This window comes from Odontomachus brunneus, unplaced genomic scaffold, assembly GCF_010583005.1.
Source record: "Odontomachus brunneus isolate Ranch 3 - 2012 unplaced genomic scaffold, Obru_v1 Obru_scaffold_058, whole genome shotgun sequence".
Taxonomy (NCBI): Eukaryota; Metazoa; Arthropoda; class Insecta; order Hymenoptera; family Formicidae; genus Odontomachus; species Odontomachus brunneus.
Window position 1 is genome coordinate 689,256 of NW_022639508.1, and position 19,358 is coordinate 708,613.

The 19,358-nt window shown below is 39.9% G+C and overlaps 2 protein-coding genes across 5 annotated transcripts in view; one reads left to right on the forward strand and one right to left on the reverse strand.

Moving 5' to 3' along the window:
• Positions 1–94: 94 nt before the first annotated feature.
• On the reverse strand, positions 95–14,174 carry LOC116845807. 4 transcript variants are annotated; one of them, XR_004378335.1, is made up of 18 exons: positions 13,966–14,174; positions 13,527–13,716; positions 13,276–13,411; positions 12,838–13,101; positions 12,369–12,619; positions 12,116–12,275; positions 11,714–12,013; positions 10,838–11,503; positions 10,319–10,759; positions 9,864–9,941; positions 9,584–9,705; positions 9,134–9,453; positions 8,812–9,038; positions 8,101–8,550; positions 7,781–7,920; positions 4,851–7,430; positions 2,031–3,934; positions 95–1,860 (listed from the first exon to the last, which is right to left on the reverse strand). XR_004378335.1 is itself a non-coding variant. In XM_032818924.1 (17 exons), the coding sequence occupies exons 3-17, from the start codon at positions 13,400–13,402 to the stop codon at positions 3,026–3,028; spliced, it is 6,996 nt and encodes a 2,331-aa protein (XP_032674815.1). In that variant the 5' UTR covers positions 13,403–13,411; positions 13,527–13,716; positions 13,966–14,174; the 3' UTR covers positions 95–3,025. The 4 variants fall into 4 exon arrangements, 3 of the variants coding, with proteins under 3 accessions (XP_032674815.1, XP_032674814.1, XP_032674816.1); XM_032818924.1 differs by having other exon boundaries at positions 95–3,934; positions 11,714–11,974; XM_032818923.1 differs by having other exon boundaries at positions 95–3,934.
• Positions 14,175–15,868: 1,694 nt separating this feature from the next.
• Positions 15,869–19,358, forward strand: part of LOC116845790 (probable beta-hexosaminidase fdl) — a 42,909-nt gene continuing 39,419 nt past the window's right edge. The window contains exon 1 of the mRNA XM_032818889.1: positions 15,869–16,437. The gene's annotated coding sequence lies outside the window, so the exon portion shown is untranslated. The remainder of the gene's footprint in view (positions 16,438–19,358) is intronic.

Sequence of the window (19,358 nt, forward strand, 5' to 3'; positions counted from 1 at the left end):
ACTTTTTAATATCACTCTGAGAGCATCATATCGCTGAGAACATAAAATCGCTAGATAGATAATCTGTAATGTTGGGAGCTAACAAGAAACGGTATTATTCCTTAATTCTTTATTATAGACATTCGCCAGTTAATCGCTAAATGCAGCTATTGTGTGCAATCGCGCAATTATAAAATTGTTATAAATTTTTTGTAATGTGTGTGTATCGCGCAATACGTTCCGTGATTAGTGTAGATGGATACTCTCGCGTAAAATACGTATGTACTATCGTTCAAGCACCAAGAGAGAAGACACAATTAAACAAATCAACAGTTGCATATACATATACGTGATAACTTTTATGATTGAGACTAATATTAATAATACATAATAATAAATTGTTGCGTCATATCACCCGAAGATCGCGGTACAAAAGTGCACGAGAAAAGTAAAACGGCTAATTCTTACAAAATGATCCTTAAACGTAGATATAATAAATGTGTCCTACAAACTTATGCAATCCCATTGTAGTATGTTGGAGATTATAGTGACGCTCGTTAGTCACGTTTAAAATTAGATTGCTAAATTAACTCAGCACTATCATATATAAATTATATATATAGTCTGATAAACCACAAATAAAAATTCAGTTCTTTCCTCTACGTTCTTCGGTTATATATAAAAATGTAAGAGCGTCTTCGTGTGTGATTTTCAAACACAGATGTTCACAACTATTTTACATAGACAATATGATTCTCGCGGCAATTGCGATATTAAAAAATTACTTATAGGCAAACGTCAACTACTGTTATCGATTGCTTTGCGGATATACGCTATATGTTGTATTTCACTAATCGATAACGAGATGGAAGAAATATACGTGAGAGCGTACAAAGGATATAAAAACATGTCAAACGTGCGCTATGTGTTTTTCTTCTCGAAACACAAGGTGCGAGAACGTAGAAATGGAAGCAAAACTCGTTTGCATCACAATAGAATCACCATATCAATGAAAATATTTTATAAAATCATTTTTCCAAATTTTCTCAGGAATGAAAAAGATTATAGATCATACGTACATCACGGCAGTCGAAAAATAAAGCTTTTAGAGAAAATCATATGATGTCATACAAATTTGACAATGCAAACGGTTTTGTCACCAATAAACATTAAACTCTAGAAAACTGATAAAGAAAAACTATGAACAAAGAAATTAAATCAAACTTTACGTTAGACGATCCGCAAGTTGCGACAGTACCTGGAATAAAATATTGTGATTTTATGCATGTTATAATACAAAAGAGAGAGATTTAAAAAATTGAAATTACATACATATATACTTGGTTCTTTAAACTTTTCCTAAAAAATAAAATTTTACTTAACGTTCTGTCACAAATTACAGATTATCTAAAATGAGATTAAGATAATTTTGATTTTCGCAACTATACACTACGCTCGTTCACAAAAAAATTGTATACAGTTAAACGCTCCGAATAATAATGTTCGTGTCCCAGTAGCTCGATGAAATTCTTGCGTTATGGAAGAGAAAAATAAATGTACAGCTAGTAAATATGTTATATGTATACGGGATGTACGTCGAGTTTATGCGCATCCAACATTAACCACATATGTACGAATCATTATATATAATTAACAACCAAACTGTTTATGTGTCGAATACTTTAAAAAGCTGACGTACTCCCCTGATGCACAACTTGTCGCATCTCAACAGGAAATTAAAGAGTAGAGTCGTGTCGCAAAGCAACTGAATTTCAAATAGACAAAATAGTTTACATTTGCGTAAACGGTATCGTTGCTTGATCTTACTCCTCTCGGGTCAATTAACTGATATTTCTGCTATTCTTCACAATATTGCCATCTCTGAAAAATGAACGTCTACTCAAAAACAAAGTTGTGAATTTGGGCTTTAAAGTGAATCTGACTTCACGTAAAAGTCTCAGCTGATCATTCTGACGAAGAGAGGCAAAGAGTCTTTAATAAAATATATTACAGAGACTTTTCGACTCGCTTATATATATACATATACATACCCGTTACATGAGACATCGCGTGTCGAACACGATTATAAACGCTGAGTTTCTTTCTTTTTATTCACCCTTTGCTTTGGTATTTACAAGGATAACGCGCGCGCGGATGATGATAAACAATCCAGCGCATGCGCACGTGAAAATAAAGCAATGTCTGCCAGTTTTCACGCTCGTCTACACAGTTTCTACAGCAATACACATTGATAACGCTGCTACACAATCTGCGATCGTACCACCAGCATTAGAAAACATCTCCGCGTTTATCATTAGATAAATTTCCCAACTTACCTACGTGAAATTTACTTGATATCTCTCGCTGAAAGGGAGGAAATATATTTACTCACAAAATTTCGAGCTTTGGAAGATGGAAAACAAGTCCCGGGAAATACACACCATTTTGTCGCAAGTAATTTTCGTAGAAAATTCGCAGCAATCAAATGCTACGGTGGATAGAGAGATGGGCCGGAAATAGGATGACATGAGGGCTCTCTTTCTCTCTCTCTTTAACAGCTCTTGTACAAATCGCACTGCGACGCATGTGTAACGTACCACGTTTTCTTTCTTATAAAGAGAATCAGTAATAAAGAAGCTCTTATATATATCTACATATTCCAATGTTCCAATAATCACCGAAAGCTCATAACGTACGTTTCTCAGAGACGCGTTCGAAAGATAACGAATCTTAATAAACATTTGTTCATTACTCAATACACACAAATACCACACAGTAACGACTCGGCATCATTGATTACACGACTTTTCTCATGCCTCTTGCTTTTTCTCACACACTCTCCTTTCCTCAATACACACAAAATAATCGTTCGAGCGAAGCCTCCAAACGTTCCTAATATTACGAGCTTCTTGTACATTTATGTTACAAATTACATCGAGCATCCACTCGTTCTTTTGTTCTGCGATTGTTAAACAGCGCACGTGGAACACTATGTATGTATATATGTATACGGAGACACAATAATCGTCGCAACGATTCGCCCGATCTATTCGGACGGCCCTTGACCCCAGCGCGACTTTGTCCTCGACGATTTGGAAGGAGAGAGACACGCGTTACCATCATCGCTCGCCTTTCGTTTGACACTCAGCACAACGCCGCTTTTAGGGGCGAGTTTCGTGCGAGGTGACACATTCGCTGCAGTTTTAGTCGCATCTATAGTCGTCGACGGCGGAGTTGAAGGAAACATGGGAAAGTCCTCGTCCTCGAGACCAGGCGGCTTCGGTTGTTCGGGAGTGTAACTTTTCTTGAGAGAGTCCGGAGCGCTCGGTTTGTACACCGCTTTACCCCCTTCGGCTTCCGACGGAAGTGGCAACGATGAGAGTACCGGCTGTTGCGACGTCAATATAGACGTGTCGCTTATTGGGGCGATTGATGTTATAGCAAGACTCGAAGTACTAGCAGAAGTGATCAAAGTCGACGGCGGTGGTACAGGCGCCATGGGAATCGTCGATGTCGCAGCCGCTGTCGCCGCAGCAACTGCAGCCAACTCTTCCTCTGCTTTTTTGATCAAGTCCAAGTCGCTCAAGGTGCTCAACGTACTCTTGGTCTCCTTCGACGGGGCCTCCGGCGTTATTTTCTCTGACTGACTGATTCTGGAAGATGAAGATGGTGAGTACCTTTCCGTATTCTGATAGAACGATCCTACGGTGTTGACTGTTCCAGGTAGAAACGACGCGCTAGGCTTAGACGGTAGATAGGGATCCACTTTGGAAGATTCTTGCCGCTTCACGTTTGCTAAAATCTCCTGCAGATTTGGCGGTATTGTAATGTCCGAGACCTTATCGAGGATAGGTTGTGTGAACTTGGAGATGGGCGGAGGCGGCGTGAAGGAACGTACATCCGACGGACTGTAAGCTTCGTCACAGTCGTTGCTCGGTGGATCCAATCCCAAACCCTGAAACAGCGTGTAGATGTAGCGATGAGAGATATCAATGAAGTCTTATAATATCAATCAATTGTCAATAGAAGTCAAATCATAGCCTTCGCTGTCTCGCGCGCGATTAATTAATGAAATACAAACGTATTATCTTTGAATTCTCAGGTTTTTTCGATGTAATATTATCCGAAAAGGTAAGACAATAACATATAAGTGTCATATTACATTTATAATTAAAGATTGAATTTATCAAACGTGTCAGATCTCGCGTGAAATTCACAAATTTGATATTGAATATTTTTCGATTATACCTCAGAATAGAGTCAATGACAGAAGGGAAACGGAGCTACTGAGATTCCTACTTCGATGAACAAGCGGTTAACTGATACATAATTTGAAACGCTCAATGTGTATATATATTGGTTTAGTAATTGATACCGCACTCTGTACTCTACATATTTACGAAAGCAATATATATAATATTGCTTCTCGCAATCGTACACGAATGTTATCAGTTTAAAGCAATAAAACGAGTTAGAAAACGACAGTAAAAATAGAAAAGACAGTAAGGTTCTAAGAGACTCTTATCGTTTATTCTATTCCGAAACCGCGATTTTGCTGTTATCACAGTCTCCTTATTGTAGAAAAATTATTTATTTACATCCAGCTGCATATACTATGACATATAAATAACAACTTAGTTTTCTTACTCTCGTTGTAAAATATCTAATTTCGAATCGACCATCGCGTTCACCGGATATTCCTTAAAGACCACGTTCTCTTAGTAATAATCTAAGTAGCTCAGTGACGCAGGATCGGGATGGTGGGATAACTTCAAATCAACTTTATTTGTAGTAAAACAATAAGAGGAAACGACAGTAATAACAATCTCGAGACGTGCGACGTGAAAAAGGAGTCTTGCGAAAATTCTCACCGGCAGAGTGGCCGTCGTCTCACCGAGAAACGACGAGCTAATGTTCTGTATCTGTTGTTTCTGTTCCTCGATCTGTCGATTCAGTTCGTCCATCTTTCTCTGTAGTTCCGTCGAGTTATTATTCTTGCCGGATGAGAGAATATCAGCAGTGGAATTGTTGGTATTTATGTCATCGTCCATCTCGCCAGGACTGTACGGCTCGTCGCCGTCATCCAAAGTAACCTTGCTGGGCGAAGAAGTCAAGTCGATCTTCGACGACAGTTCCGGCACAATTTTACATATGGTGGCGCTATCGATGATGCCACGCGAAGACATACCTATATGCGCTTTGTTTAGAGATTCCAAAGTCACCTGTGTCACTGTTGTCGCTGGTTTCTCCTTCGTGGAATCTAAAGCAGAAGACACTTTGTGATGGTACAGCATGGGAGACGACGACGACGATGGCGGCGGCGACGAGGTTTTCTCCTTCGGCATGCTGACCAACGGCGATGTGTAACTTCTGTCAGAATTTTCCTTTTTGGATGTCTTCGACAATACGCTCGATGTTATAGTCGATACCCGTTTCTTTCTGTTGCGAACGATAATGCCAAGCAACAAATGTGGTCGATGTTCCTCGAAACCTGGTCCAATGAGTGGTAAAAGTACCGATGGTATCGTGCTCTGGCTCGAAAACGGCATAATATAGAAGTCCTTTATATTCTTGGAAACATTGCCTACAACACCCAAACGGCTTCTACTGTTCAAATAACTATATAAGGTGATGTAGGGTATTTTTTCTTCGTCATTTGCAGCAATTAATCGGATAACTAGAATCTCCTTTGAGCCTGTTCTCTTCATCTTCGAGATATAATCCCAAACAGTATCGTGACTTATCCGACCAACTACGTCGACAGTATCAGGTAAATCATCCATTAGATCTTTGGCGTTGCCACTCACATCCTGCGCGGTGATGAAGAACTTGGCGACATCGACCATGCTAACAAAGCCACGCCACACAGTCTGAGAGATGCCTTTTGATAGTTCCGTTCTGATTTCTGTCTCCTGTTCCTTGTCTCTCTCAGGTTCCTCGTTAATGTCCGGAGTCTTAATCGTTACGGTGGAACTGGGTTCTCTATCGGATATGTCGGAATCGTTTCCATCGATCGTATTTGTCGTCGCTTCGTCTTCCACGTGTCGCCAAAGACGATCCTCTATCGGCTTCTCTGTAGGCGGTGGCGAGACTTCTTTCTTCTTTTCTATCTTTCGCTCCTCCTCCCTATTATCAAGGTCTTTAGGTTCTCTGCTTGTACTACGATTTCTTGAGCGGCCATCATTGCTCGATTTGTGCCTGTCTCTTTCGTTTTGTCGGCTTCTATCTTTGCTCTCTTTCCTGTTCATCTTGTCCCGATCCTTATTCCGTTCCCGATCCTTATCCTTTTCACGTTCCTTGTCTTTCTCCCGTCTGCTCTCCTTATTTCTGCTCGACTTTCGCTCTTTACTTTTGTCGCGTGTCTTACTGCGATCTCTATCTCTGCTGTGGCGATGCCGGCTTCGACTTCTCTCCCTTCGATCCTTGCCCTTTGACCTATTGTCATGTTCTCTGCCTCTCTCCTTATCCCTTTTCCTTCGTTCGTCCATGCTATTCTTCGATTTCTTTGCATCTGTTCGTGACTTTGATCTATCTTCTTTGTCCTTATCCTTATCCATATCATCAACCGTGGAACTTATGTTATCACCGCTATTTAACGCAGTGACAATATCCTGTACCGACGTCTTAGGATCAACATGATCGATTCCACCATCATTTTCGATTATTTGCTCGCCCTTGTGAGTTTTCACGACGATTGATTTCGCCTGCGCCATCAGATCCAGCTCGTTTTTCTTAATCATCTCCAGTTGATGCTTGGTCTCCTTCTCCCGCCATTCCGCCAGTTCTTGACTAGCCATCTCATCTGGGCTTAATCGCACCACAGCATCCGGTGTTAAGGAACGATCTGCGATCTTTCGGAACAACGTCAGATTTTTGGTATCCTTTATATTGAACACGAGACTCCTATACTTTGCCTTGTACTTAGATCCCATGTCTTTAAAGTACTTGTACATTTCAAGTTCTATGTTGAATGCTAAGTCCGCGATCTCCTCGTCGGTTAGCTTCAGATCTTCAGTTTCCTTTATACGACTCGACAGTAATTCCGTCAGCGTTTTGCGGATATTTACTCGTATGGGTTCCGTCTCAGGCTTCTTTACTGGCGTCACTTTAATCGGTTGCTTCAACTGAGACGGTATCGACTTCACAGGTTCTTGCTTCTTGATTACAGTCTGCTTCGGCGAACTTGTCGTCTGGATCTTTAACTGTGTTGGTGTGACGGTTTTTGGTGATGCTGTTTTCAGTATCACAGGATTCTTGCCCGAAGTCGCAATTATTGTCTGTTTTAATTGTGCCGGTTTGTTAGTTGACGTTGCGCTCACTTGTTGCATAGCTGGAATTATCGTGACTTTCTTATTGGATGTCAAAATGGTTTGCTTTGATCCAGCTACCTTCGTGTAAATCATCTTTGGCACGGTTTGCACTTTAACCGGAGACAGTTGTGTAATTTTTGCCTAAAAACAGAATTCGCATTTAATTTGCTTACTTAAGCACACATTGATAAGCGTAGTTAATCTGGAAGTTTATCTAAATAATTATTGCTGCATTAAAGAATTCTAAGCATATATCTCTAAAATTTATATTTTGAATTGATTATAAAAAATAAAATAAGTAAACATAATGTTACAGCTCTATACAAAATTCCCTACAAAAATTTAAAACGAATTTTTGTTATAACTGTTTATACTTCTCAATATTTGATAATTTTTTCTCATGTTACAATTTTAGTACATAGTATATATATTTCACATATTCTTCACCAATGCTTATAACAATTCAATTAATCCTTTTACTTTATACATACAGTTTTGCCTGTTGTGTGTATTTGCGTGACGAGCTTCCCGCCTATTTGAAGCGTATTGAGACTGCTGGCTCCTACTACCTCGTATGTCGAATTTTCTTTCAGCCATGTTCGTAAGTTAGATCTTGTAGGAGCTTCCGCACCTAAATATAAAATATTGATGATTTATACACATATACGTATGTAGAAACAGAAAGAGAGAGAGAGAGAGAGAGAGAGAGAGAGAGGAGAGAGAGAAAGGAGAGAGGGAGGGAGGGAGGGAAGGAGGGAGAGAGAGAGAGACATATGTTCTTCTACAATCTTTATAAATTAAATATGTTTACCAGTGAGAACTTTGCCAGTCTTCTTGTCGAAAACTATCACTCTAGCCTCGGGTTTTGTTTTCACGATAGTTTCCGGAGTTACAGGTGATTTAACAGGTTTTGTACCTGATCCTGTTGGTACAGGTTTATCTTTCGTCAAAGTCTCTTGGGCATGAGCAAGAATGCATGCATCCGAACAATAAATGCTCGAATTTCTGGCTTCCTTTTTACAAACGACACACTGCATCGTGCCAGAAATTGGGACAACAGTATGATCGGCAGACGAGACTGTCGGTGGTATCTCTTTCGGTAAAACAGTCTGCGATACCGTATTATCGCTTGTTGACTCGACTTTTGTTTTCTGTTTCACAGGTGAGGTTTGTGAACTTGATTTTCCTTTTTCTTCATCAGCTTTCTTCTTGAGACAATTCGGACAAACCCATTCTATACCTTTTTCTTCCATTTGTTGACCTGCCAAAATATAAATATGTGAATCATGGGCATTGCAAAAAGTAAATGTCTAATCTTGTTGATTTAAAGTCGTTCTACATCGTAAAATCGATCACAAGTAGACACAATGCTTGTCGCGACAACTGATTAAAAACATCAATAATACCACTAACGCTTCTGATTGTAGATTTTTATAACAAGCATAACATCTACTTGCGATCGACTTTGCGACTGATGTAGAACGACTTTTATCGACTTAGATCTAAATTCTAGAATACTTACCCATGGCTTTACTGACGTGTACGCATTTCCCATGGAACCAATCTTCGCAAGCATCACAACATATCATGAACCGATTGTTATGTGGCCGTTTGCAGATGCACCATAAGCGGTCTGGATCGTCTTCCGAATCTGAATTTTCCTCCTCTTCGTCGTCATCATCATCGTCTTCTTCTGCATTAACCCCCGTTCGTAACTCTTCTTTGTGTATTACTTGTTGAATTTGAGGACTGTGTCAATATAAAAAGAATTGAATTAAGTCACGACTACATTACTTAAAAGAAACAAGAGATATAACCATAAAATTACATCATAATATACTCACGTAAGTTTCTCTATCTTCTTTGCTGGTTCGGGATTCTTCTGCTGCGTCTCAGCTTTCGCTTGCAGCCGTTTACTTCTAGTAGCAGGTGCTTCAATGGGCGGTAATGTGATCACACGACCACCCCGAACGATTTGTATCGGTTCTTTGTCATCTTTTGTAGATTTTTTGCCTACTTCTCGCGGAATATTCGCTTGGGTCTGTACAACTGGCGCTGCTTCCACTGGTTTGGGTAATTCTTGGTCGGGTGAAATCAATGTAGGCATAAGTATACCACTGGATGTTAACGGTTCTGACACTGTTGGTGCGGGATCCAGTGCAGACTACATACAAGATAATATAATAAGAATGAGAATCCTAAAGAATTGTAGTGAAGTCTATGTATGTATGTATGTGTGTATATGTGTGTGCGTGTGTGTATTTATATAATATATATAAATAAAAAGTTCGCACATGATCAGCCAAGTCAACTCCAAGCTCCTCGTGCAGTAATAACGCTTCGGCGAGCAGTTCTTCTTCGTTTTTACTGGCCATCTCTAGAGTAGCGAATAAATGCTCCTCACCCTCTATCCCACCTTTAACAAGCACATAAGTTACACTCAATAGTATTACATATTAAAATATAAACATAGTGGAAAGGACAAAACCAGAGAGTTTAGATTTAAATTGTAAGTCAGCATCATAAGTAAGCCATATTTTCTTCGGTACAATATAAGTGTGAGTGAGAACTTACTACTTTTAGAAACAACATGATTTGGAACATGAGGTACCACAGGTTGAATAATTCCCTCTGACGAAGCGGTATTTGGCACTAAGGAAACATACGATAGCATTGCAAAACATAAATTTCACATGGCATACATTGTGTTAAAAACTCCCTTGGTAATATAAAATAATATAAAAAGAAAATGCAGATGGAAAGGATCTTGGTTTAGTTGAGAACGTTATTAGAGCGGCACGATGCGTCATTCTTTTTGTTTTTAATTTAATAAAACAAAATAATACAATAGAGAACAATAATCATAGACAGAAGGTTCTACATAGGCACGCTAAAATTATACAATTAAATAAAATTGTAAAATTAAATAAAAACAGACAATAGTTTCCTCTATAAAATATTTGCATATATAAAGGTACAAGGATCAATACTGGAAGAAACAATATGAATTCCTTAATGTATAATCATACCTGAATCTAGAGATGGTTGCAATTCTTCAGCCAGAGGTGCTTTGACTGCTGATTTCGCTTCGTCCTCGTTTTCCGACGCTACGTTGTTACCGTCCAGATTTAATCGTGATTCTGGTTGAACAGACGGTTCTAAATTTGACACCGTCTTTTTATTACTAAGACTGGATACAGCATTCTGTGCTACGACCGAACCAGGAGTTGTGCCGATGTTCATTGTTGGCGAAGTAGAAACAATTGACGACCCGGGTACAGATGCTGCAGTCGCCAACGGTGTCGTGGGTGTTGTGGGAGTCGTGGGTGTTACAGCACTGTCCGGTGTTTTTCCCTCGCTCGTACCAACACGTCGTATTATGTCTGGTGTCGAAAAAAGCGCAGGACCTAGAGTATCTGCTACATACGCCGAAGGTTTTCTACTTTCCTTCTTAAAATATTTTTTCGTGCCTGCAAAAGTATATTTCGACATTTAGAAATGCAATTCAATCTTTGTTATTAATTAGCTAATAAATGATTGACACTAACTCTCTAAGGTCTTGTCTGCAAGTTTTACAGGAGCAGTCTCTTCTGCCTTTGACAGTGATTCCGTGCTACCGTCCAATTTCCTCTTCTCTTTCTTTACATCGCTAGGTTTGATCTTTGGCGGTGTGCTACTGACCGATACAGCAGTTTTCAATTGATGCTGCGCCAGTAACCCTTGGTTAGTGCTCTGTACAGGTTGTTGTTGCGTTGTCACAGGTTGTTGTGTTGGCACAGTCTTCACCTGTGTAGTAACCTGCATATTCGGATTAACCATTTTCGACGCCATTGGTACTTGTATCAATTTCCCATCTTTAGTCGTGAAAATTTTTGCATTTGGTGAATTTACGAATTTTGTTTTAGAGACCATTATGGACTTCTTAATACCGATGTTCTTCAACTCGTCCGGTTTCATCAAAACTTGCTTCTGAATGAAAGTAACCTTCTGAGTGCTTCTTCCTTGACCGGGTTTAGTTAATATCATGTCACCCTTAATCATATTGGCGTTGATCAGATTTGCTTTCACTTGATTTGTCGTTTGTAAAGGTTTCTCTTGCACTATCGGCATCTCTTCGGACACAGACGAAGATGTTTCTGCAAACTGCATCTCCTCCTTCTTCTTGCCACCAAAAGTTTTGATCAGCCTCTTAGGTTTGCTAGGGCTAAACCGCTCTGAAAGTATAAAAAAATATACTGTCATATATATAACATGTGCTAATACAAGTATTTTTAAATATTTTTACTTTCAAATGCAAAATTACTTTAAAAATATTGCAATATCTTTCAATCTATTACATATTAAACTTTGATTAATAAATATAATATATCCCTAAAATTTTACCTAATATTTTTTTACATACTATACATGAATGTTTTACTAACCAGATCTATCATCTTTCTCAGAACCTTTCATCGCATTAACTGCAGCAGCCATTTCCATGTCTAACCGTCGCACTTGCTCTATATCCATATATTTATTTTGACCTCTTCTTCGAGCAGCTGCCATACTACCACCCCTAGTAGTAAGACCTTTACGTCCACCTCGAGCCCTGATGTTTCCTCTCTTTGTACTACGAGGTCCAAAATCTGAATCATTATCATTATCAGAAGATGGCTCTGATTCAGAAGATTCTGTAGGTGATTCTGTGAATTCATCATCTTCTTCATTATTTTTGCTTTGTGCTATAAAAATAACCATGAAAGAGTATTGCATATTAATATTAACAACATTGTTTTTTATAAGAACGCTAATACTATCTTTAATACTATGTTACATTATAATACCTTTGGTTGTTGCTTGCTGAGCATTTATTATATTTCTTGGCATAGCATGTCCTGGTAATTTTGGCGTTCCACTGATATTTGTATTAGCTCTTGGAAGTGCACTTACATTTGTAGGTGTAGATACAGAAGCTTTACGTATTGGTCTACTGATCTGCTTCACCTGATATCCATGGAGAGAATAATATTATCAAATTAATTGACTTTCTTATGAGATAATAATATTTAGATATCTATAATGTCATAAGAATTTTACATTTACAGTCTTGATGATATTCTTGCCCTTAACTCCAGCATTGTCTACATCACTGATAGATGATGATGACATTGATATTCGAGGGGATGATGGTTGATGTATGTACTGCACATCATTAGATTCGGGCGAATCGGCAATCGGTAATGGATCTCTTGGTATTGGATCACTAGGTGACAATCTAGTTGTATAACAATGATCCAATTGTATACTATATCTTATCGAATTCTGCAACTCCTCTACAGACAGCATATCTACAAAGACAGATACAGAGTCCTAGTATTAAAACTGCATTAGGTCACATCAGAGAAGTAGATGTGTTTTGTATAATTGCATGAGTTCATGTGTATCGATGTTGATGAAGTTCTACAAACACTGCTAATAAGAACAAAATGCTCTTGTATGTAGCGTTGCAATCACATAAGGGAAAAACAAAAATAGTTTGAACGAAAAAAAATAATATATAAAGTACCAAGCATTGCAGTGACATTCTCCCCGAGTATCTGCTTTGCCTCTTCGCTTTGGAGAGCTGTCTCTAATCTTTCCAGCTGTTCTGGATCCATCTCCATAAAAGGATCTACCAACCCGCCAAGGTCGGTACTGGTATTGGCGCTTACCGAGCTCGCTGTCGGGTGCGTATATGGTGGGTCTACAGTGAAGGTAATATCTCCGTTTTCAACATCTGCTTCAGTTTGTCCTAGTCTTACCACGCTAACATTAGCATTTGTTTGATTCACTAAAATATTAAAAGACTTTGCAACATGTATCTCACTGAACATGAATTACTTATTTTGATTGATTGTAGAGGAAGCAGGAGCAATGGCTACAATAACAATTTTAAATTGATCTCTAATTTTCTTTATCATTTACTTGCACAAGTCATTCCACAAATTCTACAGTAACCACTTACTTATCAAATTTTGCAGAGTTTCCTGATCCACAGTTATTGTTCCATCGTCATTGAAAATAATGATCAATGTATCGTCTTTCTTCTCGGATCCACTGTCCTGCGGCTCAACGATATATGAACTCGACATCTTTCCAACCTGATGCACAAAGCGAACAATACGGTCGTATAAAATGTGAGCGATGCCGGCAGAACGGTGTACCGCGAAAAATTTCCCGCGACACAAAGCCGAGTACAATTAAGGTTATGACTACCTAATAGACAACTACGGTCGGGAGGCTGCCAGAGATTTCGTCGATTCAATCAGAGGAAGCATATCTCTTTAGACCTTCAGAATACATGCAGTCGTGTCGATAGAACATAACGTTCCCTCATAAAAGCTCCAGGTCACTGTTGACGACAATTACAACAGCCGCCAAGTGTACTACGATGTCGCACTGTTACCTGCGAAAAATGAAATGTTGGAAGTGATGCGTCAGCGATCCGGGTCAGCAACAATCGACTAAACGACACACGTTGGCATTATGCACTGTGAACACGGTAACGAGGAATCGATAAACGCGCTTGCGACGTTCCCCTAACGGGTAAACAGTACCACCGAGGACGATCGAGCGGCCATTTTGTTTGGCTAACGTCGTCGTCGTCGTCGGCGGCAGCGACGATGATGATGGCGGCCTTGTTGCAGCAGCTTACCCTTTTTTTCAAGTTACTGCTTGTTGCGAAGTGGAATCTTCAATAACGATCTGAATGACGAAACTGACGTCGGTGCACTGTCGCACGATGAAAAGCACCGCTCACGATACCTGTTCAACGATTCATCGCACTATAGTACACCCACGAATCGTGGCGCTCCATTACAGCGCGCGGGGAATAGCGTACATACTGCACTCACACACGCAACTTCACGGACGTACTGCGTTCGCGCGTTGCGCAACCGAAAAATCAGATAGCGCGCGAACACAGTGGAGATACGGAACGGAACTGAACCAAATACCAAAAGCGCGCATATTTGAATACTCAAATTATATGCCGCAATCCCCGACAAGATATTATTAAAAACTATCAATATTGGATGAATTTTTGAATTGGCAAAGAAGGCTTGAGAAGCTCAGAAATAACTGAAAAAGGATAACATCGTCAATTCTAGCAATTCAGTGTACAATAAAGTCTTATTTTTATAATTTACAACTATTTTGATTTTTTATCATTATGTACACAGCCTACAATGAAGCATATTAAAGATTTTTATGAAATTGTATTTCTGTGTAGTTATCTCTCATCTGCACTGCTTTTATACGTTTTTATCGACGAATTTACCGACAGAAAGTTATTATTGAAAAGCGAAATTTTCTACTTCATTAAATCTCGTAAAACCAATGATCTTCAATGTTATCACATCGATGAGTGTGCTGACATGCAAGTTAGTAGTTCTAAGATGGATTTATGACAGTTAACATAATTAAAAACAGCTCCTCAAAGTGAAGAGTTTTAATAAATACTCAGACAGAATGTCGCTGCGACGGTACATATGCCGATGATAAACATGCGATTATTTTATAAACAGTTAAGTCTCCATAACCATCTAACGTTATGTGGAACAAATAAAATAGCTAACAGATTACCTGGCGTCATTTCGTTTTCGTTTGCTGGAAACTTGTTACTGTTAGGCTCTCTTACAACTATATTTTTTTACTACACGAACATTCTTTCCTTGACCTGTTACGGCTATTCGGTCACGGAAATTATGCAGTATTCAGCGGACTATAATTTCAGTAGATATTACAAAAACAAGATGGTGCGAGAAATATTTTTCAACTTGAAACGTCTAATTTTAAGGTATGTCAAGTTTATTACTGTTGATTTGCACTAAGTATATACGGAGTGGAATGTGAGATGACAATCGTTTAATTCGTAACCTTACTTTTCAGTCGAATCTTCGGATTGGAAACTTACTTTTCTGTTAAAAAATGTCACATTTGCATTCTAAAGAGAAGGAATTATGCTTTCTACTCACTTTTTGACGATCATTTAACGCGGATTCGTCCTTTGTCGTTGAACAAAGCTGAAAGGACTCATTGTTTCAACATTGAATAACTCTACGAGAAAACCTCACATAGCACTAGTATGTAAATTAAAGAGAAAAGTTTACGCTTTCTTAGTGTGAATTGTAATGTATCATATTTGCAAACAACTTTTAAAAGTTGTAAATAGTTCAACATTTTTGACAAATTATAGAAATTACATTTGTGACATGAAGAGGTCACACATAGTATAACACATAGTATATAGATCTCATAAATAATCTCAATTTTTTTATACTTACATTATTTGCAAGAAAATTACTAATTAACATAGTTGATCGCTCTTATCTATTTGATACAGATGTTACGATATTAATATTTCATATTATTATACCCACTAAGCATATTTTTACATCTGAGAAAATTTGAAAAGATAATTTCATAATTTTCGCACCTAGAATCTGCCTAACCATCTGTTTCGAGATGAAGTTCCATCAAGCGCCGCCCGATGGCGCCACCGGCGGTGCACGCACGCGGCTCCAGCGCGAAGCGTACGGCAGACACGCGCAGTACGGCCGCGGCCAGCTTCGAGAGATGCGGTGTACGCGCGAAGGTTCGCGGTAGTGAACGGGAAAGAAAGAGAGAGAGAGGGGGAGAGCGAAACTCAAACTCGTCTTTCTCTCTCAGTATCTCGTGTATTGACGGCGGAGTTGACCCGATCGCCACGGTAACGGGCGCACCGAGGCGGAGCGTGTCGAGGCGGTGTCACTCCAGATCGGCACAGTGCGTGGGCGCGATAATTTGTGTCTCCCCCGTGTTCTCACTCTCTTTCTCTCTCCCTACCACCCATCCACCCTCCCTCCCCCTAACCCTTTCTCCTACCTTCTCATTTTCTTTCTCTCTCACTCTCATCTCTCCTCTCCCAACATAGTCAAGACGTACCGTTAATTACGCGACTCTCCTACTACCCCTACCCATTGATGTCCCCGCCGTCGCGTAACTCGTGCATGCCTTTCGCTACGTGCATCGTGCATTGCGCGCGTCCAAGGACGCGCGTCCTCATCCCCGGGCGGCAGCAGCAACCTTGGCGGAGACACGCCGCACATCCCGGCCGCAGGACCATCACTCTGGAAGGTTAGGTTAGGTGAGTGAGAGATGATATACAATCATTTTACGTTTCACGCTGGCTGGCTGGCCGACTTGGCTGGACCAGCTCCGCTTTTCTTCCTTCCTTCCTTCCTTTCTCGTCCGCTCGTTTGCTCGCTTATCCGCCGCGCGATTCAACCGACTCGGGGCGAAAAGCAACGCTCTAGAGCCGCTCTCTCTTGCCTTTGTCTCAGCGTTCTCCGCGTCTTTCGCATTCATCTCTCCTTGGACGGGTTCTTATTTATCATAATTAAGCCGGCTCCGGACGAAGTAATCATTAGTCGGATACTTAATTACCGTAAAATGCCAGTCTCGCCGTATTGTCTTCCGAAGCGTCATCACATTGTCGATAAACTTTAACCATCGTAATAACTTTAACAGACGCAACAACGGATATTGGACAAGTAATTTCCAAGATTACTCTAGCTTTGGTTAGTATGTGGAACCCGTGTCTACCATTATTTTCGTCAGCTGTTTACGCGTGTGTAGGTTTGTATACGAGCGAGTAAGCGTGAGTGAGAGAGAAAGGACGCGTGTTCCGAGATGTCAGATAATGTTTTTAAACCGCTGAGGTCAGGTAAACCTTTCACGCGTCGCAATCGGTGTTAGGCGACAGCCTTCCCGCTATTCTTTCGTCATTCTTTGTTCGCAACAGTAAACATTTGCGACAAGAGATAATGTATGAGAACTCGGATGACTCGACTCGAGTACATTTCCCGCGGCTACAATAGCACGCCGAGAAGGTGTTCATTATCGTCGATATTGCGTTTCACACGAACAACATCGTCGCCATCGTCTCGTCGGCCGCAGGAAAATACCTGTGACGCTCGATTCGCCGTTCACCTTTCCATCTTCGCCAGCCGAGATCATTACACTCGCTCCGTGTTCGTATCATTCACCGCGCTCATGATGTATTGCGGCGTGTGCTGCTCGCGTGCTCGACACGCAACGGAAACGCGCGTGTTACTCTCGCTCGTGAATCAGTCTATTCTGGAATATCGCGAAGAAGTGAAATAATTAGAAGTCACACGCGGAAGTCGCGACCTTGATTGCAACAACGGCGCCTGTCGTCCGGGAAGCCTCGAACTCTCGCTAGACTCGCGCTCGAGCGATTAAGCTCGGGGTATTTAATCAGCGCGCAAATAAGAGCGGCCGTGGACCATGCGGTGACCTGTCAATTTTCTGTGCTCTCCTATTACGGCGATTAACCCGCTCCTGCCGCCGGTCACGATTATTTATCACCGTAAAATATCGACGTTTCCGAGCGCCCGTTTTAATCCCGTCGCGCCGGATTTTCTCTTGGAACATTGTCATGAATCGTTTTCATTCGGGACATTTATCCTGATACACAGAGAGAACTTTATAGTAAAAATTTCTACAGAATTTTGTAATTGCAGAATAGATTGTTATTCTGCAATAATTCGCTATCCTTTTATTTTATACATGTTACTGGCATGGAAAAAAGAATATTGGAAAACTTATTTTTGGGATATAAAGTTTATTTCTGTGAAATGAAGTTTATTTTTGTAGATGAATTTTATATTCCACAAATAAATTTTTAAGCATTTTTCTCTCAGTGTATATTTTTAAAAATTGAAATATACTATTGCTATTTTTGCTATGTTTCTAGCAAAATTTACTTTATTTCTTAGCAAAATAAACTTTACTGACAACTTATTCCTGGAATTCTAAAAACATAGTAATATTGAAAAAAACTTATATGAAAAGAAAATATAATATTCTTTTCGTGTACGAGTATCGCAACCTCGTTAAGTTCTCGATGACACATAGGAAGTATGAAGATCACTTGATTGATTATTACTTTCCCGCCAATTATAAACAATTTCGAACGAAGGGAATTCTTAGGCTGCGTTCACTGCCAGTGCTGAAATTCTATAGTATACGTGACATAAACTATAGATTTTCAGTACTGGCAGTGAATTTCGAAATGCAACCTTAGATTAATATTCGTAAACACAAGGGACGCGCACATATGGCAACAAACCGCGGCCAGATTCTAATTCAAGGCTTAGTTACGTAAAATATATAATGTTGCAGAACGAAAACATTTTGCCAAGAAAATGAGAAGTGAGCCGGAGAGTCGGCTGTAAATCTCCCGAGAGCCCCCCCGTCGTCGAGATGTCGTGTCCGACGACACTCGTAACAACGTGATAGTCGGTTTCATTACGACATTTCGGGTACGAAGCGCCGACCGTAAAAACCGCAACGTTCGCGATAAAAGCGCACAATCCGAGTCGAAATTTTTAGACCTGGACTTTCTGACACCTATATATACCTGAGTCTGAAGGATCAATGTACGTGTGATATGCATGGAAACTCAAATATTCTTAGCGTCTCTAAGTGGCGAAAAACGCATAGAATGTCATTTGTAAGTACTAAAGAGGATCTCTCAGCAAAGTTAGATTGAGCAATTAAAAATAAGTCAGAAAAAGTTGATAGCTTTAAGATATCAAAATAGGCGGAATAATTGAATATCGAAATCGAAAGTAAGGTCCAAATTTCGACTCGCGTTCTTAATCGCGAGATTTACGCGAAATCGTACGGGCCATTACACTTATCGGAACGAGATATTTACTCGGAGATAGAGCACCGCGAACGACATGATCACGCGATTCCACGGTTCGAGATTAAGCTATGTGAACCTGGCACCCGACTTTTGAAAAAATAATTTTTTTCTACGTAAAAAGTTAGCATTTTGTTTGTAGTTGTTTGTAGTAACAATAATTTCGTTTGTAGTTCCATCCATTAAAAATTATAGAAATTTAAAAAAATGAGTAGCACCCCACTTTGAGATATCTCAAATCTGCAAGCGGGTGACGTTTCTAAATCGTTTGTAGTTGTTTGTAGTGATTTTCGTTTCGTTTGTAGTCGAACCGTTCAAAAGTTACAACAATTTAA